Consider the following 26,452-nt stretch of genomic DNA (forward strand, 5'->3'; position numbering starts at 1 on the left):
GCAGGGTTTGAGGAATATTGGAGTATTCTCTTGATTACATTTGGAGAGTCTGCTTTTCCCGTAATAGCTTGTGAGTGAGGTGAAATTCATGATATGGTAGGTTTTGTGTAAACTGCGAGGCAAATGGGTCTCACAGACCAGTTAACCATTTACTGTTATATAAAATCAAAATCCAGAAATAAGGGATAGGCAGACAACAACCCAAACAATTATCTAAAAGGATTTCAAAGTTCCATAATTTCATAATACTAGCAATCACAAGCCTCCTATTAAAAAGCAATATTGATCTTTTGTGAATGGTTTGTGAAAAAGTTATAGTCCTATTGTTATTTAGGTTTTGCTCTCCATACATTTGGTATAAAAGTATTTAAACAGTCTCTTAAAATTCACTTACATTGTTGTCTTCTACAAACATTTGTCAAATAAGACTTCAAGCATTGCACCCATAACATACATGGCTCAGACCTTAATTTTTGGCAGTGTTATATGAAATAACGATATATTGAATACATGTTACATCACATTTAACATTAGCATTAACCTTTTGTGTTTAAAAAATTGTCAAAATATTTTGGCACGAATGTGAAATTGTTACAATCCTCATGTTTAAAGTCTGATGGTTCTTTAGCCAACGAAGCAACTTTTTTTTTTACAAAGAGTAAAACAATATATTCAGACATTGACGCAAAATACTGCAGATGTTGGAAATCTGAAACAAAAACAGAAGTCGCTGGGAACACCCGAAACGTTGACTCACTTTCTCCATAGATGCTGCCTGACCTGCTGCATTGTTCCCAATGTTTGCTAAAAGGAGTCAACGTAGTGCAAACTAGCTCCCAGGGCCCAACTGGCTTCTACGTTGTCTATTTTTCTTGCAAGCTGTAAAAGAAGCCACACAAGCACATATTTAGACAAATGTAATTTACAATGTTTTTAAATAAAATCTGAATTTTACCAGATGACGTTACCTTAATAACAGCATCTTTCTGGAAACCAAGTTCTTCTAGCAATACATTTATGTATATAAGATCCATGCAGAGAAATGGTTTTTCTGTTGAACTAGATTCCATTCTCTGGCATACTAAACCAAAACAGAGATAATGTTGGATAACATGTCTTATAACTAAAGTTAACATGATTTCATCTGTTGAGTTGAATTCCATAACAATACTATATTTGTATTCTCAATCTTGCAAGTTTCCTCTAACTTGGAAGGTATAAATGTTAACAAGATTCACTGGTAAATTCTAGCAGGGACTCCTTCTGATAATTGGAATTATTAATTAGAGGAACTTTACTCCAAGAGTAGGTTCTGTTGGGAGTGATGAACTCCCTGTTGGCTTGATGAACTTCCAATTTGCTGTTAGAAATTGTCACGCTAAAAGACCCCAAGTGCCTCCTTTTCAATACGGTAGGCGCAAACACATTAGACTACATCATAGAGATTAAATTCAGTGACAGAAAAATAGGAGATGTGGCATTAAAGACAATTCTGGAAAGCCCCAATGATAATAATAATCCTCACATTTGATATAGTGCTTTTCATGTCTTCTAGACGTCTCAAAGTGCTTCACAGAATATACTGTAAAATGAATTGACTGTATATTTGTGGGCGAATCGCGGCAGCCAATTGCGCACAGCAGTGTCCCACAAACAGTCGTGGATTGAAGTGACTAATTTATTATTGTTTTTATTTCTCAAATAATTCAATATAATTCAAATAATTTCTCTCTCTATCCCCAATTTCTTTTTTCTTTCTACATTGCAAAGTGCACACAAATATACGGTCAATTCAATTTACAGTTTATTCTGTGAAGGGCTTTGAGACGTCGACAAGACGTGAAAAGCGCTATATCAAATGCTAGAATTATTATATCATTATTATCACTGTGGGAAAGTTCACCTTTGCTGAAATATCTAAAAAAAATGATATTAGAATTCATGGCTTAATAACAGAAACAAATTTCAAGTATCGAAATACACTCAGAAATGAGGATCAATAATAACCAGCTGGATTTCCTGGAATAAATCAGTCACAGAAAAGCTCTGGTTCTAAACAGCTTTCTTACCCTGTTTGGCTGCTGTTTCATAATCCTGCAATTTTATAGTACCGCCTTTCTCTTCATCTGGAAAAAGATTTTTTCATAAATCAGGATCTAGAGAAACATTGTCGATTATTTCTCATATTATTTACTATAAAAGGTAGTTATATTTAAAATATGTTCCCTCTATTTTTTCAATACTCAAATATTTCCTTATTCAGTTGAAAAAACAGCTGTAGACAAGTCATTTTCATTTCCTTGCCAAATCGCCTCAAGGAAAGAATGCAGATTTCCTGGTGTCTGACCAAAGGATTTCAATATGTTTCAACTCTTTGAGGTTGTACTACTCTCCACTGCTTGTCCAGCTGGGACTACCCTAGTCTGTCAGGGCTTTGTCTGAACCGAGGCCCTCCTGATTGGTTCGCGTCAGCGCCTCCGCACCTCAGGCGCCGACACCATCAGCATCCAAGGCTGCACTCTCTACCTCTCAAAGCCAGTCAGGAACCTCGGCGTTTTGTTCGACCCTGAGCTGTCCTTTCTCCCTCACATCCGCACCACAACTGGCACCGCCTTCCATCACCTCTGGAACATCGCCAGATTACGGCACTACCTCACCCCTCACGCTGCTGAAACCCTGGTCCACGCCTTTATCACCTCAAGGCTGGACTATGGGAACTCTCTCCTCGCCGGCCTTCCCGGCACCTCCCTCCACAAGCTGCAGGTCATTCAGAACTCTGCAGCTCGTGTACTGTCCCGCACCAGGCTTCGCGACCACATCACTCCCACCCTCGCTCGCCTCCACTGGCTCCCCATCCCCTAGAGGATCGAATTCAAGATCCTCACCCTCACCTACAAGGCCATTCAGGGCCTTGCTCCCTCCTACCTCTCCGACCTACTATCCCCCTACCTACCTGCCCGTACCCTCCGTTCCTCCGGCTCTGGTCTGCTCCACATCCCCCGCCCCAACCGGCCTACCATCGGTGGCCGGGCCTTCAGCCTCTCAGCCCCGAGGCTCTGGAACTCCATCCCCCAGTGCCTTCGCCGCCTCCTCCCTTTCCTCCATCAAGGCCGGTCTCAAGACCTTTCTCTTTGACCGTGCCTTCAGCTCCCCTCTCGACTCTCTTCCCCCTTCTCGCTCCCTCCCATCCCTCCCCTCACCCTGACCATTTCCCCCTCCTCGCTCCCTCCCCTCACCCTGACCATTTCCCCCCTGCTCGGGTCATGACCCAACTGTGCAGCGCCTTGGGACGTCCTCCTGACGTGAAAGGCGCTTTATAAATGGAATCTTGTTGTTGTTGTTGTTGTTGTCTTGCAGGTTTAATAGGAGTTAAGTAGGAAGAATCCCTGCCCAGTGACTGGTCTGACTCTTCCAAGTCCACTTCAGCACTTACCAATAAGTCCAGCATCAACAGCCCTGTTATAGTAGTAGGAGAATGCATAAAACAATAAATTGTTCACTTCTTCTGGCTTGTGCAGTTTTTTGTAAAGTATTTTTTCTATCCTGGCACGACATGAATTATAGAGAGGTTCTTCTGCAAAATACAGAATAAGAGTCAGCACAAAGTCTTCAGATACAATTTTAATTTTTTTACTTCAAAAGTAAAACATTTTTTGTAAGACTGCTATAAATACATCTGCAACTCACTCTATTAAAATAATCTGGTCTACACAATACACATTTATAAAGTGCCTTTCACATTGGGAAGATGTCTCAAAGCGCATTGCACCTGAGCTACAATAAGTGAGTGATAAGGTATGGAAATAAGCCATTTGGCCAACTAGTTTGCTGGTGTTTATACTCCACATGAGGCCCCACTCTTCTATTTTCTTCTCTTTCATGTATGCATCAAGATTTTTCTCAAATACATTGGTGCTGTTAGACCACAGCTTCTGGCAGTTAGACCACAGCTTCTGGCAGTGAATTAAACATTCTCACCACTTCCTTCGCATGAAAACGTTTAATACGATGTTGGTCAGTGCAAGTCCACAGCTCAGGAGATGAGGGAAAACTGGTCTATTACCAGTAAATGCTGGTGATATATACCTCGGTAAAGTATGGTGTCAGATCTAGCAGTTATATTGCATCTGTATAGCACATGACATGTACACATTATTCAACATTCACATATTGGAATGTGGTCTGCTTCTCCACTCCCAGGATAGTCAGGACAGAAGTGCTCATTGTTTTTGTAAGCCCACTAAAACCCTAACATGTTTTAATATATTTATAATTTGAAAATAAAAACGCTAGTAAAAAGAACTCTACACGTTTCAGCAATTTTATATCCAAAGCACTTTGCAACCAAACAAATTTATATTGGTAACTTATCTTAAAATCAGTGAGGTGGCAGGCTTTATAATTAAATTGAATATTTAAAGAGAGAGATCCATACCTGGTTTCTGCCCTTTAATTTTGTAAACAATTTCAGCGTGCTCCCATTCTCCTTTGTATTCTGGTGCTAAGCAGGCGCTTACAAGCTCCTGTCCATTTTTAACTGCAGGTCAGTGAACAAAGCAAAAATTATGTGATGGCAAAAATATAAATCAGTTACACCTTCATGACCATTTTCTATACAGACCATCAAATATCAATGTGTTAGAATATCAATTCAGTGCTTCATCTAACCACTTTATTACAGTCATACACGTTAAAGCTCTATTCAGCAACTGCCTGCTGTCAACATCTACCCTGGAACAATCCAGACTGATTTTCTATAATAAATCACCTCAATTCAACAACCACGTATCTAACGTAACCAGTGGTCACTCCTTTTTAGCCCTGGCAGTAAACTGACACCCTTTTCAGCAGCTAGATCCAATCCAGTAGGCTGATCAGCGTTTGTATGCAGAAGGAGTCTAGTGCAAGTCTGCATGTGGGCCTGTGTAAGCAGTAACAATTTGTATTTTGTAATTTATTTATTATGTTTATTAAAACTAGTTTGATTTATGGGGTCTGTATGTGCACTGTATTTTTCTATACAGTTAGAAATTCTACACACACTAACAAAACCTTACTCAGAGGCTACCCTTTATAAAGGCTACTTCGGTCCAGTCCCTGAGTGATTTCTGAAAATAGGTTTGACTGTATATCACTCCATTAAACTGAAATATTGTCAGAATGGTTAGGGCAATGACACAAAACCATATATTTGTCTTGAATAACTATTACCTACATTCCTCTACAACAGTGATTATTTTTAAATAAATAAACTGCACAGACCTACAGCTATTCTGCTGAGGGAACAGATTGTATGATTTTTTTTAAACAAAACTAATAGTTTCCATTTTCATAAGCTAAACATAGTTGTTGTCAAAACATGGGAAGAAAACCCTGATCGAATGGCTGAATATGGATCTCATTCTATCCTCCTTTAGCAACACTTCCTTAGGGCTGAGCTAGCTCCAGGATGATGTGCTTGGAAAAGGAATGGTAGAATTGAATCAACGTCTGTGGTGGTATTCAGAGGTCTGCAGTACTCCAAGGCACTGCTGATGACAGACCAGCCAGGCTGGCTTGTTGGCAAGACTTGGAGGACATACTGGCACCAGGGATTCTTCTACTCGACTCCTGTTAAACCTGCAAGCCAAAGTCCTAGATGGAGAAACAGTGGGAAGTTTGCCAGACAGTGCTCACAATACCTGTTTTTTTACCTGGTTAAACTCCACCTACCCCAACTCACAGTCTGGGACCTCCACATCTCAGTTCTCGTCAACCTAAAGCTTTTTTGAATTAGTAAGCAGGTGAATCCCTTCAGGGATAGAATGCTCATTCCATTCCATACAAATTTCCATGTGAAAATGGCATGTCTATTTGGAACTCAAATCACAGTCTGGTTTGGATACCCGTAAAGCACTGAGATGGATTTCTGCACGTGTCAGGCACCTGGCTGCATTAGCCACTTGGCTGACCCCAAAATAGGAGCTCCATTCTATTCCAAGCATACTTTAGATATTTGTGACCTACAACAATAATACAAATTCTTGATTTATTTTTTCGGCTCCCAGGAATCCCTCAAGTCAATTTTAATGAGATATGTTTCCTTCTGACTGGTACCCGTTGAAGGATCCCTTTGCTATGCCACCTCACAGGTAAACCAAAATGAACAGGAACCGCCATTTTTTGGTGTGTGCCCCTCTATAGTACATATGTAACCTTAAACTTACAGGAAATAGAAGTTATTTACAACTCCTACATAATCATTGATTACTTACGTGGTTTACTTTCAACTCCTCCTAAAATTGCCAGTCTTGCTGACAGCAGTCCCAATCCTAGGTAACTAAAAACAGAAAATTATATCAGTAAAATATAGAACACTGAACTCTTTATCAACTGGATTTCAATTATGTACATAACAAAGGAGGACTGCAAATTAATTATAAACAACAACTTGAATTTATAGAGCCCACTTCTTGCCGGGTAGCATCTTGGAGTGCTTAACATTGGCGGAGCATCATGCCGAGGCAGGGAGAGAGGGGGTAGGTAACGTAGGCCAGGGTGAAGAGGAAGGTCTTCAGGTTCGATCTGAAGACAAGACAAGGAGAGAGCAAGATGGAGAGATTGAGGTAGAGAGTTCCAAAGTCTCTGGAGGTTGAAAGCACGGCTACTGATGGTTGAATGTAGGGGACAGGGGACATGCAGGAGGCTGGAGCCAGCTGAGTGAATGCACGGATGTAAGCAGATGAGAGAGAGGGAGGTACTAGGGCATTAAGTGAATTTTAGGCAAATGTAAGGATTTTAAAATCGATCCGTTCTGCGATAGGGAGTCAGTGGAGCCTGGCAGGACTGGCATGATAGGGGTGCGGAATTCTCTGTGCCTACAGGACTATCCAGGTGCATAACACTACTACAGTCCATCTGTTTATGTCAAGCTGAAAGTTACGTGACAGACGCACAGAGAAAGTTCTGATGAATTAGGTCATTTAAATAATAATCCTTACATTTGATGCGGTGACTTTCACTTTAGGACATTCCAAAGCACTTTTGCAAGATTTACTGTAAAGTGCAGCGACTATGTATTATGTGTGTCAACAAAGGTTTGCATTTTTAAAGTTTTTTTTACGATTTTATTTAAAACTAACAGGTTTGCCACATTTGTCCAGAAGATTAGAAAAACAAATTTTACTAACCTGTGTGAATAGAGTGTTTTTGTCCTATTGAACAATTGAATTGAGGTAATGTAGTCAATAGGAGAGGTTTGGAGTGTCATCTGTAAAGAAGAGACAAGAATATCAGATCATGAACATATTCCATTACTCATCTGTTTCCATGCATGAAACAAGCCTAATAAAATATCCTAATTTCCAACATCTTGGTCTGACTCAGACGGTGTCTCTTGGTTAGAAGGATGTGGGTTTAAGTCTATATTGGGACTTGTACTCATAGCCTAAGATGACATTCCAGTGCAGTAATGGGGTGGCTTTCAGATGAAATATTAAACTGACGTCCCATCTGCATGTTCATGAAGACATTAATATCTCAAAACGTGATTCAAAAAGGGAAGGGAGTTTCTCCTTGTGTCATGGCCAAGACAGTTCCAAATGAATTGAGATTGTCGTTTATGGGACTGCAAAAAAGTTACTGCAATTGATAAGAATTATCCTTAAAGTGTTTAGGGCCCATTTCATGTGTAAAGAACGTGCTGTAAAATGCAAATTCTTTCTTTAGTGCTCAACAATCTTAGTTTGGCTGCAGACAGCATCTTCTCCCTAGTTAAACTGTCACACTACCCATCCTTCCAAAAATAACCAGTGACAATCAGCTTTCAAATGTTAAAGGATTATCCAATGCAGAAATCAGTCGCCACACTCATTAATTGAACAATAATTCTTCTTCCTGAGTAGTTAGCGTGCCAGTTAATGCATGAGCTGAAATTGAATTAAAAAATAAAATAGCAATTCTGGCACCAATATCAGGGTGTTATAGCAGATATAGATGTAGTAAAATATTATTTCAAGCTATTTAGTTGATATTCTCTGCTTGTGTAAAATCAACAGCATGAACTTGACTCTGTCTGCCATCTCCACCCCTGTCTCCTCCATTCTTGCATGTCTTACAGCAGCTAAAACAAAACAATCCCACAGAATCCTAATTTCACCAGTGATTAGGGGGAATGCTGCAATATCAGCAATGCCATCTTTTAGATGAAATGTAAAGCCAAAGTCCAAATTTGTTCAGGTTGATATAAAGTATTCAAAAAGGTGGGTGTTCATGGCATTATTCGAAAAGACAAGGGAGTTTCTCACAGTATCCTGGCCAACAATCCCCTGGATAAAATTTCTCATTCACTTCTGTTAGTTACTGGCTATTTGTGGGGCACAGCTGTGTGCAAATTGGCTGCCATGTTCACCTACAAAATCACTACACTTTACAATAATTCCTGTAAAGCGCTTTAGGATTTCTTGACAACATGATAAGGTGCTGTGTCAAATGGCAAGGATTATTATTATTACAGCATTTAGTCCTTTACCTGCTGTTTCAGTAACTGCCACTGGATGGCAGCAGGACATTTGATGAAATAAGTCTTGCTATTGATTTTTTACACTTGATTGAGGCACAGAACACTTGTACAGCATTAGCATAAAATTGTACAATGGAAACTTCTACATCCACTATAATTAGATGCAAATTATTGAAACAAACTTGGAGCAAAATCAATTTATTAATTATGCAACATAAATGTCCTCACTCATTAAATACATAAAGGGAACAGCTATTTGGCATTGCCATTTACAGCTCCTGGCAACACAAAGCCAGAGCTAAATGCAATTAATGCCCCCACTAAAACTGAACTGACAAATTGTTAAAAAAAAATTCAATTACTAACAATTAGTGGTTTGGGACCCTTTTGACAATTTATTTTTGAAGTACAGTTTTCTCAAAATGGAACATCTCCATTATAAAGAGTGTTGGTATTAAATACTCGAAGGTCATGTATAGCACAGGTCAAATATGGAGTGAAATACTTTGTAATCCACATGCCTTAATTACCTCACATCAACTCGAGTTTTCTTTTTCTTACATCAAGCATATTTTATCACTACCCTCCATTCCACTCCTAGTAAAGACTGGGTAAGCTGGCCAAGTTGAATGCATATTTATCGGAAAATCTGGCCACAGACTCACATCTACAATGTCCTGGATTATGACTGCCTTGAGAAAATCTTACGTAGGATTCTCATAGTCAGAATATTTTTTGCAATTTCTTAAGCTTTTTATTGAAGGACTTTTTTTTGGTTCTTCACTTCCATAACTCTCCCAAACACAAGTTCCAACTCATGTAAAACCTTCCAGCCTGTACACTCTACTGCACTAGGAGCTACACACCCATAAGCTCCATCCTCACTAGGCTCCACTGGCTCCTGATTCCCCAGCAAATTGACTTTAAGATACTCATTTGGACCTTCAAATCTCTTCTCTGCCTTGCCGCTCTTTACCTATGTCATCTCCTCCAGCTCTATTCTCCCACCAATGTTCTATGCTCTGACTCTGGTCCACTGCTTGTTCCTGACTCACCTTGTGATACATCTTGTCATTATCTTCCCCCACTATGGAATTCTACTAAAATCCTTCAGTACTTTCTCTCTTTGCCTTCAAAACCTTCTCTCTGACTGTCTTTGGCCAATTTTCCTTCCTGATTGATGCTCCAAATCATTTCTAAAGTGCTTCGTCCATGTGTACCACTTTGAGGCATCCTCCCAATGTGAAAGGAGCTATATCAAATCCAAGGATTATTTTATCTTAGATGCACTATACAAGTGCAAGTTTAGTACCTTAATAAAATTTGGAAGAAATGTTACACATAATTGTAGGTAAATTCTTTTTACATTCTTTATCAGAAAGTCACTTTATGCACAACATGACTTAAAACCCTATATCCGATGCATGACGAAGTCCATCTTTTTCCATGTTTGGAATATCACCTGAATCCAGCCCTACCTCACCATCAAACAGCCCAAACCCTCAAACCACCTTTGTCACCTCTAGACTCCCTAGCTCCATAAGTTTCTGCTCATGCAGAATTCTGCAGCCAGAAGTTTCTCCTGCACAAGGTTCTGTTTTCCCATCACTCATCCTCAACAGGCTCAAATTCAAGATCATCATTCTGATCTTCAAATTCCTCCACTCCCTTGTCCTACCCGATCTGCAATCTCTTTCAGACTCGTTCATCAACTCAGGCTTGCTGCATATCCCTTGCAACTTCCATCCCACCACTGGCGGTCGAGCAGTGCTCTCGTTCCTTGGAACTCCCCAAATGTCTCTGTTCAGTTCCCTCTCCTAATTTTTAAAACCCTTCTGAAAAACGACTTCTTTGACCATGCTTTTGGTTACCTTCTTCCTTATTAACCCCTCTTTCCATCTTGCTCAGTGATCTAAAACTTTCCTGGAATGCACTCTGAAATATTTTGGTACATGAAAGGTATCATATAAGTGCCCTTGTTGTGTACTACATGTGATCTACCATGAGAATGAATAATAGTACATTAATAAAAAAATGTCCTACTGTGTAATTTAAAAAAATCTTGTCTGAGTATAAAACTTAAACTATTTAAAAACTAAACTTCAAGATTAGTTCTAGGCTCTCTAACTCTACACTTCTAGGAAGCTACTTACATCGCTGTGTGGTGAAAATGTGATTTGGGTGGAACCGCCTCCGAGATCAAGAATTCCTATCGAACTTGGCTTTGACATGTGTAAGTAGTCTAAAAACAAAACAACAAATTATAATTAAAACAGCAAAGTAGTCAGAGAGGATAAAACCCCTGGTCCAGATGGATTGCATCCATGTATATTAAAAGAATCGAGGGAAGAAATAGCAGAGGCACTATTACACATATATAACTCATTAGAAAAGAGAGTAGTGCCAGAGGACTGGAGGATAGCTGTTATACCTATATTTAAAAAGGGAGATAGAACAAGCCCAGGGACCTATAGACCTGTCATCTTAACATCGGTGGTAGGAACCTCTCTGACATTCCAAGGTAATGGGATCATTACTGAAGGAGGTAATAGAGAAACATCTAGAAATGCAAAATATAATAAAGAATAGTCAGCACGGATTTCAAAAAGGAAGGTCATGCTTGACCAACCTCATTGAATTGTTCGAAGGGGTACCAGAAAGAGTAGACAAGGGTAATGTGGTAGATGTAATATATTTAGATTTCCAAAAGGCGTTCAATAAGGTACCACATAATAGACTAATGAATAAGGTCAGAGCATGTGGAGTCAGGGGAAAAACAGCAGAATGGATAGCAAGCTGGCTGCAAGACAGAAAACAGAGAGTAGAGGTAAAGGGTAGCTACTCAGACTGGCAGAGGGTAGGCAGTGGTGTTCCACAAGGATCGGTACAGGGACCGCTGTTGTTCACAATATACATTAATGATTTGGATTCGGTACAATTTGAAAATTTGTAGACAACACCAAATTGGGGGGAGTAGTTAATACAGAGGAGGACTGCAACAAATTACAGCAAAACATTAATAAATTTGCTGAATGGGCATTTAAATGGCAAATGCATTTCAATGTAGAAAAGTGTGAGGTGGTACATTTTGGTAGAAGGAATAAGGAAGTCACAAACATCCTGGAAAATAAAAACCTGAACGGGGTAGAGGAGCAAAAGGATCTGGGGGTACACATACACAATTCACTAAAAGTAGAAATGCAGGTTAATAAGGCCATAAAAAAGTAAACCAGGCATTGGGATTCATTTCTAGAGGGATAGAAATGAAAAGCAGGGAAGTTATGGTAAACTTCTATAGAACCGTGGTTAGACCACACTTAGAATACTGTGTGCAGTTCTGGTCCCCACATTATGGAAGGGATGCAGAGGAAATGGAGAGGGTGCAAAGGTGATTCACAAGGAAGATCCCAGAACTGAGAGGTTATACCTATCAGGAAAGGCTGAACATGCTTGGACTCTTTTTAAAATGATGAAAGGTTTTGATAGGGTAGACATAGGGAAGGTGTTTTCACTTGTGGGGGAGACCAAAACCAGGGGCCATCAATATAAAATAGTTACAAATAGATGAAATAAGGAAGTTAGAAGAAATTTCTTCATACAGAGAGTAGTGGGAATGTGGAATATGCTACCATAAGGATTTGTTGAGGCAAATGGCATAGATATATTTAAGGGGAAGCTAAAGGATAGAAGGTTATGCTTGAAAGCTTAGTTGAGGAAGGGCAGGAGGCTCATGTGGAGCACAAACACCGGCATAGACCAGTTGGGCTGAATGATCCGTTTCTGTGTTATATATTGTAATGTATTCTAATGTTTTCTAATCAAAACTATGCTTTAATACCCAGAATTACTTTACATTAGGGATGAAATGAGGTGTCAGAGAGGTTCCATCTCGGTTAACCCTCCCTTTCCCAAAACCAGACACAATAGCTACGAAAAAAGAAACTGGTTTTCAATCAAATTTGAATTGTTTGACTTCCAACTTAGGATGCATTAGCTTTCAGAAACGGAGGCATAGAATCCAGAGCCAAGTCGATATATTTTCCGACTTCACCAAAAAAAAACGTATGGACTGCAGGCATCTAAAGTTATCTGTTCAACGAGTTTAGACATCACATTGATGTAAGCATTGAATGTGACATCCTACAGCAGACTAAGAATCCTTATGTTCTCACTGAATCAGACATTAAAGTTAGCTTTCAGGGAAGTGTTTGAGCTTTCCATGTTTGATTGCCATTACAGAGAAACTTTATAGTATTTATACATTTATATTTAAATTGAACAAAAGTTCTTAAATACATTTCACTCCCCACTGTCAAAGAACTGAACAATATAAAAACATGCAAAAATTAAAAGCATCTTTGAAAACACATAATTTATCTAACAAGTACTATGATCGAGTAGACTTGATTACTACATTCATATATGCAGTTTTGTACCTTTTATAAAGTTGACAGTGATCCATGCAGAAATACCTGTAAATATAAGACACATATTATATAAGATTTTCAAATTTCCAATCTCCAGTTACTCTGGGAATGCTCATAACTCATATTATGTAAGCAAGAGGAATCAGACACGTGGCGAAGATATACGTCTCTTAAGAGGATACAACCTTTTCTGGAGGGGAAGATGTGCCAGCAGAGTGTGTAACCACCTGTACTGTTAAAAATAATAATCTTTGCATTTGATATTGATATAGCCTTATCACACCTTCAAGACGTCTCAAAATTAAAAAAGGGTCAAAATAGCCTGAATCTCAAAGTTACATGACCCTCACATTCAATTGGGGGACCATACCAATATTATAATAATCAATGCAATTGACAAAGTACCTTATCATGCCGTCAAAACATCTCAAAGTACTTCATAAGATATACTGCAAAGTGCATTGACTATGTATTTGTAAGTGAACTCAACAGCCAATTTGCATCTTGCAATGTCCCACAAACTGCCACAAAATTAAGAGAATGACTGATTTTATCCGGGGACTGTTGGTCAGGCTGGTTGGTAAAGTACTGAATTGCCATATACAGATTTATAAGTTTCCTATTTTTATAATCAGTTTTAAGATGAGGAAACATTGAAATGGATGAGATGTGCAAAGAGAAGTCATCCATCTGACATCTGAACTGCGCATTTTTGGGAGGGAAGGGAATTTGGGTGTGTAAAACAAAAAAGTTCTACTGTACTGTGAGCATTACATATTACCATTTGCTTATATAGAAGGGAAATAAATAATTAAAACCAAACAGAATTTTACCAGCATCCTACCTTCGTCAGTTCCATCCATGATACGAACACTATCATCTCTTACTAGGAAAGGCGATGTTTTGAAGGCTTCTTTTACCTAAGAGAAAGTATGTTGTGAATGCACAATTCCTATTTTATTTTTATGTTTGATTGTGATCCCAGCCTTTAGAAATACTAGGAGAAACTCCCTTCTCTTTTAAAAAGTGATGTACGGACTGTAATATTAACTTGAACAGGAGACAGAACCTTGATTTAATGTCTCATCCAAAGGATGGTATGTCCGACAATGCAGCACTCTCCCCACCCTCACCTCACTGAATTGGTATGATAGTTTTGACTGTGAGTTCAAAATCCTGATGTGGGGCTTAAACCCAGATTTGTGATGCAGATGTGAGAGCACTACAGAGTGAGCCAGCCTGACACCTATTCCTGACACAGAGGCGCTCCTCCACTCGACAGTTTGACTCTCTTCATTACTACTGTAATGTTGGGTGTGAAGCTTTAGTTTGTGCAACAACATCAGAAAATGCAGCCTCTCTACGGGTTTAGCAAATTTACATATCCAACATTTGCTTATCATAGAATCATCGAATTATACAGCACAGAAGGAGGCCATTTGGCCCATTGTTGTCTGTGCCAGCTCTTTGAAAAGAGCTATCCAAATCGATCCCACTCCCCCCGTGCTCTCCCCATAGCCCTGCAAACTTGTCCTCCCCAAATAATTACAAAACTCAAAATACTGCAGATGCTGGAAATCTGAAACAAAACAGTGTTCCCAGCGACTTCTGTTTTTGTTGCCCCAAATAATTATCTACTTCTCTCTTGTCCAGCGTGTTAACTGAGCCAAGAAAACCACGAATGTTCTCAGGTTTGATCCCCAGTCTGATCTGACCCAGGCCACCATCGGCCACAAAAGTACAAGTTATGGAGTGTGAAAAATAAGGCATCTATGTCTTTGGCTCGAATCACTATGAAAACATTGGCATACATGTGTGAATTTCATGCAAAAGGCAGGTGCAATGGCACTCACATGCAAAATTGCCTGGCGACACATAATGCCAAAGATCAGGTGATTATGATGATTGTGAACCCAATCTTTAGAAATCCTATCCTGAATATTTGTTGGCAAATACAGGAGCCAAAGTGCACAAAGCCTGGGTTAGACACAGCCCATGGTTGCCTGGGCAATGTACTGAAGGTTACGGACAGTACCACACCTCCGGTGGAAGGGAAAAAAGGGTATCAAATGGGTTAGCAAAAAAAACGTAATGGAGAATTTTGGAGAGGATAGCTTTTAAAAATATCCAGAGATTTAAAAAAAAATAAGGAATGACATTAATCATGTTGCATTACTCCAAGAGATATAGATTCATTAACATTTCTGCACATGTTGAGTTCCAAATATGAATAATAATCTTTGCATTTGATATCAAATATTGCCCAAGCTTTCAGGGAAGTCATGAGAATAAGTGACAATCTTTCTCACTTCAAGGAGAAAACAGCGGGATGTATTTCTTGTGCTGCTCTCAAATACAATACTATGTCCAGTTCAGATTCTTTATTGGCAGAAACTTGGTTTCAGATAACTAGACTGTCTTTTCAATAATAATAATAATAATCCTTGCATTTGATATAGCGCTTTTCACGTCGGGAGGACGTCCCAAAGCGCTTCACAGAATATACTGTAAAGTGAATTGACTGTATATTTGTGGGCGAACGCGGCAGCCAATTGCGCACAGCAATGTCCCACAAACAGTCGTAGATTGAAAATGACCAATTTATTATTGTTTTGGGTTTTGGAGGGATTATTATTAGGCTCTGTGTGGAGTAAGGAAACTTGCCCAAGGTTTCGCCCTCTGCCTGGAATTGAACTCAGGTCTCTCACTTGCAAAGCGAGTGCTCTAACCACTGAGCTACAGGACTCCACAAATGGTGGGGGGGAAGAGAAAGAAAAGTGGCTGAACTGGTAGTTGCTAAATGGAGCACACAATAACTGGAGAATGGTACAGGAAAGTAGCTTCATAAAGCCACAAAGAATACTGCATACAAAATATGAATCAGTGAACAAAAAAATTAACTTGTGCTAGCAATACTCCTGGGTTGGCAACCCCTGTCACTCTAATTCCAGTTGTATCTTGTCTGCAAGTACAGGGTGACCAAAAAGTCTTGATATCTACCTTATTATGTACAAAAAAATCATAATTTCTTTAAGACTTATTAGACATTGTAATGGTATAACTTTTTGGTTACCCTGTATTAAGGCATATTGCATTTGGCTTGATTACTTTGCGTAATTCTAAAACAATCATTTTGCTTTCCAAAAATCCGCAAAAAGCAACATTTCTTAATCTTTCATTTATCATCAAGTTCAAAATCCTCGTCCTCGTCTTCAAGGCCCTCCATGCCGTAGCACCTCCTACCTCTGCCACTTACTGACTGAATATCAACCTGTCCGCTCCATCCGCTCAGCAGACTCTGTCCTGCTCCACTCCACTTTCTGACCCGCCCCACCATTGGCGGCTGGGCTTTCAGCTTTTCTGCACCCCTCTATGGAACTCCATCCCACATTCCCTTCGCCTGGCTCCCTCTCTTGCCCCCTTTAAGGTGCATCTCAAAACCCTCCTCTTCGACCAAGCCTTTGGCCACCCTACTACCCTCCCTGCACTCCACCCTGCCCCATCCCGACCCCCAGCTCGGGTCCAAATCCCTGATTGTCGAGCGCCTCCCAATGTGAAAGGCGCTATACAAATGTTATTTAGTATTGTATAAGTTATAGCTGAAGCAAAACATTACCTTATCCAGCAAACCCTCTGCCTTTTCTGCAGGTAACAGCCGTAAACCAGCTGTAGCCTTCAAGGCTACAGGTGTGTTTGCCCAAAAGTCACTGGGAATTGAGTTTTTGGCAACATCTAGCAAATCCTGAATGTTCTTCATACACTACAAAACATTAACCAAATGAACATAACTTATAAACAGAACTCTATTATGCTTAAAATGTAACTAAGAAATGAGTATAGTAGTTTTTCAACTGAAANTTTTTTTGATTAACAGGGTGTCTGATACACATGAAAACTCATCATCATGATTAAGACTGTCAAACCAGAGTTCCACATTTGCATGTCACTTGCACATGAAACTTTCTGAGTCTGGAATGGAATGCAGTCTCACCATGGAGGGCTGCTTATCCGGCTTGGACAACCCTACTCATTAGGGCTTTGGCTTGCCTATGAGCCATGCTGGTTTGGCCATCATAATCTAGAAATCCATAAAATAACTTTCCAATGTACAAATCCTGTTAGTTGCAATGAGAAACCTGAACAATTTAGAGAACTGCTTTGACTATTTTTTGTTACGGATTTTAGTATGAAATTACAAAGCCTCCACTAATATAAATTTAAATAATTTAAATCCAATCCAGGAGACTTGACAGGTTGAACGATCTACCGTTCCTTTGTTTTACTAAAAGAAGGTAGTGTCAATTAACTGACTCGATGAAGCATTGGGTTTAAAAATCAAATGCATACTTTTCACTTATTATTTCTGAAACAAGTACAGATCATTTTCTTCACATAAATAAAATATTAAGATGTACAAGAAAACATTGCAACCACAAATATACAGTCAATTCACTTTATAGTATATTCTGTGAAGTGCTTTGAGACGTCGAGAAGACGTGAAAAGCGTTATATCAAACGCAAAGATTATTATTATAACCATCTGAATAAGGCTGCATATTTCTTTCAGGCTCTATCAAGAACTTTTCAACTAAGAATTGAGGACCTCCCAGTTTTTGTTTCCACTAAATAAAGCATTTTAAACAGTACATTAATTTTACTTCATTGTAATAATAAAAAAGTAAATACCAAGTGTGGTTCATCGGAATAGGCTGACAATCCTGGCTTCAGGGCTTTGAAAATTTCTTCTGTGAGTTTAAGAGATTCTATTGAAAGAAAATGCAAGTTTAAAAAAATTAAAAATGGTGCATCAAATCTGTGGCTCTTATTTAAAACATGTGAGCATATAACAACTTCTAAAATGGACTGCTTTGTTGATTTACGTTGGTGAAATCTGTGCCCAAGATCATGATTGGGTATTGCCCTAGTTTTCCCAGCTGGTGTTGCGTATAATTCAGTTTTGCTAGATACACTGTAAATCTCTTGACTCAATAAAATGTCCTATTTGCAAATTCAGAAAAGCACATGCTGTACTGCACAACAATGATATTTCCACCTTACTGGAATCAACGTCGTGACCCATTATGGCTTTTTATGAGTAGCGCTGACAAACAATGGATAAATTTGTGCTTTTACTTTTGAAGCCAAGTCACATGCATTACCGTTACTTGTCGCTTCAGTAACTCAGCTTTTAAAAAAAGTTACAACATATAGATGCAGAAGACATCCAATCCCAGATATAGCTGCATTTTCTAATTTTATATTAAACAGAACATTAAGCTCTCTAAGATGCTACGCTGCGTGGAGGGTGCTATATAATCGCAAGTTGTTGTTGCTGATGTTAATATCATGTTCAGTAGAAATTGTGCATTCAAAACATATCAAAACATTTTAAAAAATCACTGTAATGCTGAAATGACAATATTTCTATGTTCAAATAAACAGAATCAAATAGAAAAATTCAATAAATCTCATTTATCTACAGTTCATTAAAATAATTTTTTTAACCAAATTTCACCGATAACCATTTGATGATTTTTTTCCTGAATTTTGTTTTTCAAATCTAAACTTGCAGATTTTTTTCATAGTTGACCCTTCAGCCCATTGAATCTCATAGTTCCAGAATACCCAACCTACCAATAACCATCCTTTTCAGTAATATGTGCCAGTCTCTAATTACCCTCTGGGTAAAGAAATATTTCCTGTTGTCGGTTTTGAAATTATTCTTTGCAACCCTAAACCTGAACGGGTTTCCTGACGTGAGTCGTTAGCTGATGGTTCTAATTACCCAACAAACAAGGCCATTTTGTATTAAATTCCTCTCCATCTGTACCTCTCACGATTTTATCAAACGTGCCAAACATCCTTCTGTAAAGTTACTGAATAGACAGGTCCATGCCATGGGTTTCCAAAGGAGTTCCAGGAGGACAACATACAAGTATTTTCAATATACTAGAAGTCATTCCAGAATTGTCAAAGGAAATATCAAAAATTTTAAATTCATTTAAATTTGCCTTAAAGACAGCATGAAACAAGTTGCCACAGTCTCTCCGTAAGATAGTATTACGTGAAAAAAAACTATTCTTCAGCATTTCCCAAATTAGCTATCAGAACATACCATTTGGTTTTTGAGTAAATTTGAAGACATGGATGCGTGTTCCGGTGCTGCCAGCATCAAACATAATTCCATAGAAGACTAGTCTTGCTGATTGATAGAACACTGATGGGATGGGATTCACGTGTCCAGTTTGTGTTGCTTGAGAAAGTTTCTTCGGATACATGTAGTATATGAAAATGCACAGGAAAATGACAAATACGAATGCTATTCTTGGTACCTTCATGGTTCTTGACAGTTATATACATATTTTCTCTCCTGTAGGTTCGTGCAACTCAAAATGGTATCTGTAATAAAAATCAGTTTTAATAATTAGAAAATGCTAAGTAATTAAGGAGGCAATTTGTTCTTTTGTCATTTTTGCAAACAATATGCTGGTCATGATCACAAATGGTTCTTAGACTCTGCAAAGCTTTCATAATTCAATCAACAATTAATGCAGAAGCCCTATAGAATCATAGAATTATACAGCACACAAGGAGGCCATTTGGCCCATCGTGCCTGTGCTGGTTCTTTGAAAAGAGCTAACCAATTCAATCCCACTCCCCGGCTCTCTCCCCATAGCCCCACAAACTTGTCCTCCTCAAATAATTATCTACTTCTCTCTTAAAAGTTGTTATCGAGTCGGCTTACACCACCCTTTCAGGCAATGCATTCCAGATACGAACAATTTGTTGTTTGAAAAAATTTCTCCTCACCTTCTCTGTTTCTTTTAAGAACTATTTTAAATCGGCATCCTCGGGTTGCCGACCCAGTTGCCAGTGGAAATAGTTTCTCCTTGTTCACCCTAGCGAATCCTGTCATAATTTTGAAAACTTCTATTAGGTCTCCTGTTAACTTTCTCTGCTCCAAGGAGAATGATCCTAGCTTCTCTCACCTCTCCTGATAACTGAAGTGCTTCGTTCCTGGTAAATCTCGTTTGCACCCTCTCCAATGCCTTGACATCCTTCCTAAAGTGTGGTGCCCAGAACTGAACACACTAGCTGAGGCCTAACTAGTGTTTTATAACTTCCTGACTTGCATTCTATGCCCCTATTTATAAAGCCTAGTACCCTGTATGCTTTTTTTAAAAATAGCTTTATCTACCTGTCCTACCACCTTCAAAGATTTACTTACATAAACCCCCAGGTCTCTCTATTCCTTCAACACCTTTAAAATTGTACCATCAGCTTTTATTGCCTCTCCTCATTCTTCCTCCCAAAATTCATTATTTTGCATTTCTCCACATTAAACTTCATCTGCCACATGTCTTCCCATTTTACCAGTTTGTCTATGTCCATCTGCAGTCTGCTACTATCCTCCTCACTGTTTACTACTTTTACTAGCTTAGTATCATCTGCAACCTTGGAAACTGTGCTTTCTATACCCAAGTCCAGGCCATTTATATAGATCAAAATCAACATTGATCCTAACACTGACCCCTGGGGAACACCACTGCACACTTCCCTCCAGTCAGAAAAACAACCGTTCACCACCACTCTCTGTTTTCTGTCTCCCAGCCAGTTCTGTATCCATGCTGCCACTGTCCCTTTAAGACTGTGGGCTTCTATTTTGCTTATAAGTCTCTAGTGGCACATTATCAAACGCCTTTTGAAAATCCATATAAACTACATCAACTGCGCTACCTTCATCCACCTTCTCTGTTACTTTATCAAAAAACTCTTATCAGGTTTGCTAGACATGATTTGCCTTTAACACATCCTTGTTGGCTGTCCTTTATTAACCCATATTTTTCTAAGTGAAAATTTATTTTGTCCCGGATTATAGTCTTCAGAAGTTTCCCCACTACTGACGTTAGGCTGACCGGCCTGTAGTTCCAGAGTTTATCCATCAGCCCCTTTTTGTACAGGGGAGTAACATTTGCAACCCCCCAGTCCTCTGGCACCATCCCAGTGTCCAAGGAGGATTGAAAGATTGTGGCCAGAGCCTCCGTCATTTGCACCCTTACTTCCCTCAGTAACCCAGGATGCGTCCCGTCCAGACCCAGTGACTTATCTACCTTGAGCACCAACAACCTTTTTAGTACCTTCTCTTGGTTTATTCTTATCTTATCCAATTTCTCTACCCTCTCCTATGATACTGTGGCCATGGGCTACATCCTCTTTTGTGACGACAGATGCAAAGTACTCATTCAGTACATATGTCATGCCCTCTGCCTCCACAAGAAGATTTCCTCTTTGGTCCCTAATTGGACCTACCCTACCTTTGACTAACCTTTTATTCTTTATATGCTTATAAAATACCTTAGGGTTCCTTTTTACGTTACCTACTAATCTTTTCTCATATAATCTCTTTACCCGTTTTATTTCCTTTTTCAGTTTGCCTCTGTACTTTCTATATTCTATTTGATTATCTTCTGTATTTTGGACCAGACATGTATCATAAGCCTCCTGTTTTATTTTAGTCCCAATTTCCTTATTCATCCAGGAAGGTTTGGATGCCCTACCTTTCCCCTTTGTGGGAATGTATTTTCTATCTCCTCCTTGAAGGCTTCCCATTGCTTGTTAGTTGTTTTACCTGCCAATTTTTCTTTTCAGTTCACCTTGGCTAGATCCCTTTTTAACTCACTGAAATTAGTCCTCTTCCAGTTGAGTATCTTCACCTTTGATTGCTCCTTGTCCCTTTCCATAAGTACTCTAAACCTAATGATGTTGTGATCACTGTTGTCCAGATGCTCTCCTACTGGAGTCCTGTAGCTCAGTGGTTAGAGCACTCGCTGTGCAAGTGAGAGACCTGAGTTCAATTCCAGGCCGAGGGCGAAACCTTGGGCAAGTTTCCTTACTCCACACAGAGCCTAATAATAATCCCTCCAAAAAAAAACAATAATAAATTGGTCATTTTCAATCTACGACTGTTTGTGGGACATTGCTGTGCGCAATTGGCTGCCGCGTTCGCCCACAAATATACAGTCAATTCACTTTACAGTATATTCTGTGAAGCGCTTTGGGACGTCCTCCCGACATGAAAAGCGCTATATCAAATGCAAGGATTATTATTATTATTATTACTGAAATCTGCTCCACTTGCCCCACTTCATTCCGCAGAACTAGATCCAGCACTGCTTCCTTCCTCATTGGGTTAGAAACAGAATGCTTTGGAGTACACTAGAGTGAGTCACTCAATTCAACCAACATATTATAAACAGGTTGAACTTGCCCAGACAGCAGATGACAGCCTTTATCAGTCTTTGGGCCTTCGTATGAGGTCCAGGTGTTTATTGGTGTCAGGTTACCGGTTTGTGCTTCTTTTGTTGCAGTATAGGAAACCAATTTGTAAATTTGCATATTTATACTAAAATTTTGGTTGGAATAATGCAAATATCATATTACAGCCCATTCGTCTGCTCATGTTTTCTTACTGTCACAATCACAAAATAATGAAAAAGTGGAAGCATTGATGTAGACAAATAAACTTCATGCTGCTGTGAATTGAAAACAGATGGGTGTAGGATTGTTTCTTCAACAATGTGTCAAGGCAAAATCTCAGGAGCATTTGTAACAGTTCATCTCAAATACAATGGGGATAGGTGTTGTGTAACACTTCTCAATGAAAACATTTTTCGTTCAAGCTTGAAAAGGCTTCAATTTTATAGTAGGCTCACAGCCTCCACCTGCTTCCATCTTCCATTAGTCACCTGTTTTACATTTGATTATCTATACAACAAGGGGGAAGGAAGATCACTCAAAAAGATCATTTCCAATTTTTCCTTACTTATTGAGGATAAGGCATATGCCTCAATTAATGAAGCACCAGAAGTATTTGGGAAGAATTCCATTTACTCTGAATGTTTCAAGATATGTTCACATAGTCTTTTTTCCATACCTTCATTGTATTGTGGAACGTGGTTCCTGTTGCATAGAAAAACTTTTTGTTTTTACTCTGGAAATCGCTGCAATGGATTATCAGGCCTTGGGATAACCACTGTGGGACCTTCATAAAACTGAAAAATATAGACACATGTTACAGTGGAGGGCTTATATAGTAACATATACATAATAATCTTTGCATTTGGTATAGCGCCTTTTACGTCAGGAGGACATGCCAAAGCATTTCACAAGACTCAGTGTGAAATGGAGCAACTGTATTTGTGGGGGAACGTGGCAGCCAATTTGCGCACAGCAATGTCCCACAAACAGCTATGAAAGGAATGAACAATTTTATTTTGGGGAACTGTGGGCCAGGGCACCAGGATCAACTCCCTTCACTTTTTGAATAGTGCCGCTGGATCTTTAACGTCCACCTGAACAAGCCGACAGTACCTTATCTGAAGGACAGCACCTCCAACAATACAACACCTCTCCAGAACTACATTGGAGTGTCCTATGTGATTTCAAGTCCCGAAATGGGGTTTGAACCCACAACCTTCTGATTCAGAGGCGAGGGTGCTACCACTGAACCATGCTGACTACGTACATAATTGTGACATCTTTTGGGGGAAAAAAAGGCAAGTACATTTAAACCAATACAGTCAAACCTGCACAAACAACCACCTTCATTTAGCAACCACCCCTTGTTAACAATAATAATCCTTATAATTGATATAACGCCTTATCGCGTCTTTGCAACGTCTCAAAGTGCTTCAGAGAATATACTGTAAAGTGAATTTACAGTATATTTTGTGGGTGAAACGGGGCAGCCATTTACTACTAGGTGAACAGAGGCGTGCGGAGCAAGGAAGCTTTCTCAGCCTTTCGCGCTGCCGGGAATCGAACCAGGTCCTCTCGCTTGTGAGGCGAGTGCTCTAACCACTAAACTACAAGACTCCAATCTGACAAGTTTGAAAGAACATGGCACCCAATCACTATTTTAACTTTGCTTTATGCAGTTTTTGCAAGCATTCCTGAAGTGAACTGGCAAGCATACAATGCATAACAGTATACGGATGTTACCCTTTTGCAGCAATTATTCAGATTAACCTCCCTGCAGATGATGACACTTTGAAATAAATTATGTTGACTAGTTTGTTCAAATGTCAGATAATCGTTGCGTGAACACCAGAAAAATTTTCCTGTGCAACCATAGCAATTAATAATAATCCCTCCAAAAAACAAACAATAATAAATTGGTCATTTTCAATCCATGACTGTTTGTGGGACACTGCTGTGCGCAATTGGCTGCCGCGTTTCGCCCACAAATATACGGTCAATTCACTTTACAGTCTATTCTGTGAAGCGCTTTGAGACGTCGAGAAGACGTGAAAAGCGCTATATCAAATGCAAGGATTATTATTATTATTATTGAATTCCACTGACTCTGACGTGTGAATTCAGGAGAATATATGAACATCCCATTGTAACCTTCAACAACATATTTGTGACTTGCATAAGTGCAATGGGTGGTGACTGTTCAACCTAAAGGGCATTTAGTTTCTGAAATCACCACCTTATGTAGTCAGCAGATCTTTCCTTACTGGTATGTGTTGAGACCCAAAGCTCAATTACACAGAATTACATAGAATATACATCACAGAAACAGTCCATTCGGCCGAACCTGGTGTATGCCGGAGTTTATGCTCCACGTGAGCCTCCTCCTGCCCTTCCTCAACTAAGCCTTCAAGCATAACCTTCTACTCCTTTCTCCCCTCATGTACTTATCCAGCTTCCCCTTAAATGCATCTTTGCTATTCGCCTCAACTAATACTCCTTGTGGTAGCAAGTTCCACATTCCCACTGCTCTCTGGATAAAAAAGTTTCTTCTGACTTCCCTGTTTGCTTTATTGGTGAACTCTGAGGCACCTGTCCTCTCCCACACCAGGTTCCGTGACCCTATCAGCCCCACCCTCGCCCAACTCCACTGGCTTTCCATCACACAGAGAATACAGTTCAAGATCCTGGTTCTCACCTTCAAAGCCCTCCATGGCCTTGTTTCCCACTAACTCTGTGACCTCCTAACCCCCTACCATCCTGCCCGTTCCCTCCGCTCAGCGGCCTGCTTCACGTCCCTTGCCTCACCTGCCCACTATTGGCGGGTGGGCCTTCTGCCACTCTGCCCCCACCCTCAGGAACTCCATCCCGCAGTCCTTCCGCCTCGCCCCGTCGCTTGCTTCCTTCAAGACCCATCACAAGACCCTCCTCTTCGACCATGCGTTTGATCACCCTGCTTCCCCCCCTGCCCTCCACCCCCCCCCTATCCCGACCCCCCGCTCGGGTCCGAAACACTGACTGTCCAGCACCTTGGGATATCCTCCTGAAGTGGAAGGCGCTATACAAATGTCATTTTTGTTGTTTTATTGTTGACTATTTTATATTTATGGCCCCTGGTTTTGGTCTCCCCTATAAGCGAAAATATCTTCTCTATGTCTACCTTATCAAAACTTTCATAATTTTCAAGACTTCTATTAGGTCACCCCTCACCCTTCTCTTTCAAGAGAAAAGGACAGATATTGTAAGCATTTCTCATTCCTGACAGCAATTTGAGGCTTGACTATAATAATAATTTTTGCACGTGCTACATCAACCATAATGTCAAAACATGTTAAAAGTACTTCACAGGAAATGAATGTCAAGTCTATACTTAGACAAACACAACAGCCAATTTGCGCACAGCATGGTCCTACAAATGACCATGATCAAATTATCTTGAGGATTGTTGGCTAAGATACCTCCTCTTTTCCAATAGTACTGCATCATCTATCTTTAAAGTCTATGCAAGATTAGACAGATGTCAGGAGCTGGATTTAACATCTCATCTAAAGGATGGCATTTAATAAAATAATAATCCTTGTATTTGATATAGCGCCTTTCTCGTCAGGAAGATGTTTCAAAACACCATGCAGCATATATTTTAAAAGGCAGTGAATGGGTATTTTATATGCAATTATAGTAAGTCCCACAAACAGCCATGAAGTGATTAATTTTATTTGCATGATTATTTGCCACGCAACCATCTGATAGACATCTGCCTTCAGCCTCGTAAAACAAACTATTTAAAGGAACTTGTGATATGCTAAAACTTTTGAGTCATACCTCCTGCTCTCCCCCTCTTCCCATCACTCTCATACACCGAATGGAAGAGAGGTGCAGTCGGCTCGTACAGGTGTCAACAATATCTGGGGCCCCTCAGATCTCAGGGCCCTAAACTATGTTTCACCTGCTTATTAGTTAATCTGACCAACAAAATATACAGTAAATTCACTTCACAGTATATTCTGTGAAGCGCTTTGAGACGTCTCTAAGCCGTGATAAAGAGCTATATCAAATGCAAAGATTATTACTTTACGGTGAATCGTGTAGTTTTTGTTTAGTTCATCTAGTGTCTGACACGCGGGGAAACCCATCACCATATGCTTACAAGTGTCCAAACCCAAAGTTCGTCACATATTTACACTTACCTGCTTACCTCCCTCCCAGGAGAACAGTCACCAAGTGTTCATTTGACATCCGACAGGCACAGGCTGGAGACTGCCGGGCACAG

General features: G+C 39.7%; 1 protein-coding gene across 1 annotated transcript; it reads right to left on the bottom strand.

Moving 5' to 3' along the window:
- Positions 1–736: 736 nt before the first annotated feature.
- On the bottom strand, positions 737–26,452 carry entpd6 (ectonucleoside triphosphate diphosphohydrolase 6). Its single transcript, XM_007894344.2, has 15 exons — positions 26,370–26,452; positions 22,862–22,979; positions 19,043–19,326; positions 17,614–17,690; positions 16,544–16,687; positions 13,772–13,847; positions 12,937–12,972; positions 10,654–10,742; positions 7,170–7,249; positions 6,255–6,319; positions 4,436–4,537; positions 3,434–3,574; positions 2,070–2,126; positions 969–1,081; positions 737–879 (listed from the first exon to the last, which is right to left on the bottom strand). Exons 3-15 carry the CDS (start codon positions 19,263–19,265, stop codon positions 805–807), a joined length of 1,278 nt encoding a protein of 425 aa, XP_007892535.1. The 5' UTR covers positions 19,266–19,326; positions 22,862–22,979; positions 26,370–26,452; the 3' UTR covers positions 737–804.

This window comes from Callorhinchus milii, unplaced genomic scaffold (genome assembly GCF_018977255.1).
Source record: "Callorhinchus milii isolate IMCB2004 unplaced genomic scaffold, IMCB_Cmil_1.0 Scaffold3, whole genome shotgun sequence".
In the NCBI taxonomy this organism is placed as follows: Eukaryota; Metazoa; Chordata; class Chondrichthyes; order Chimaeriformes; family Callorhinchidae; genus Callorhinchus; species Callorhinchus milii.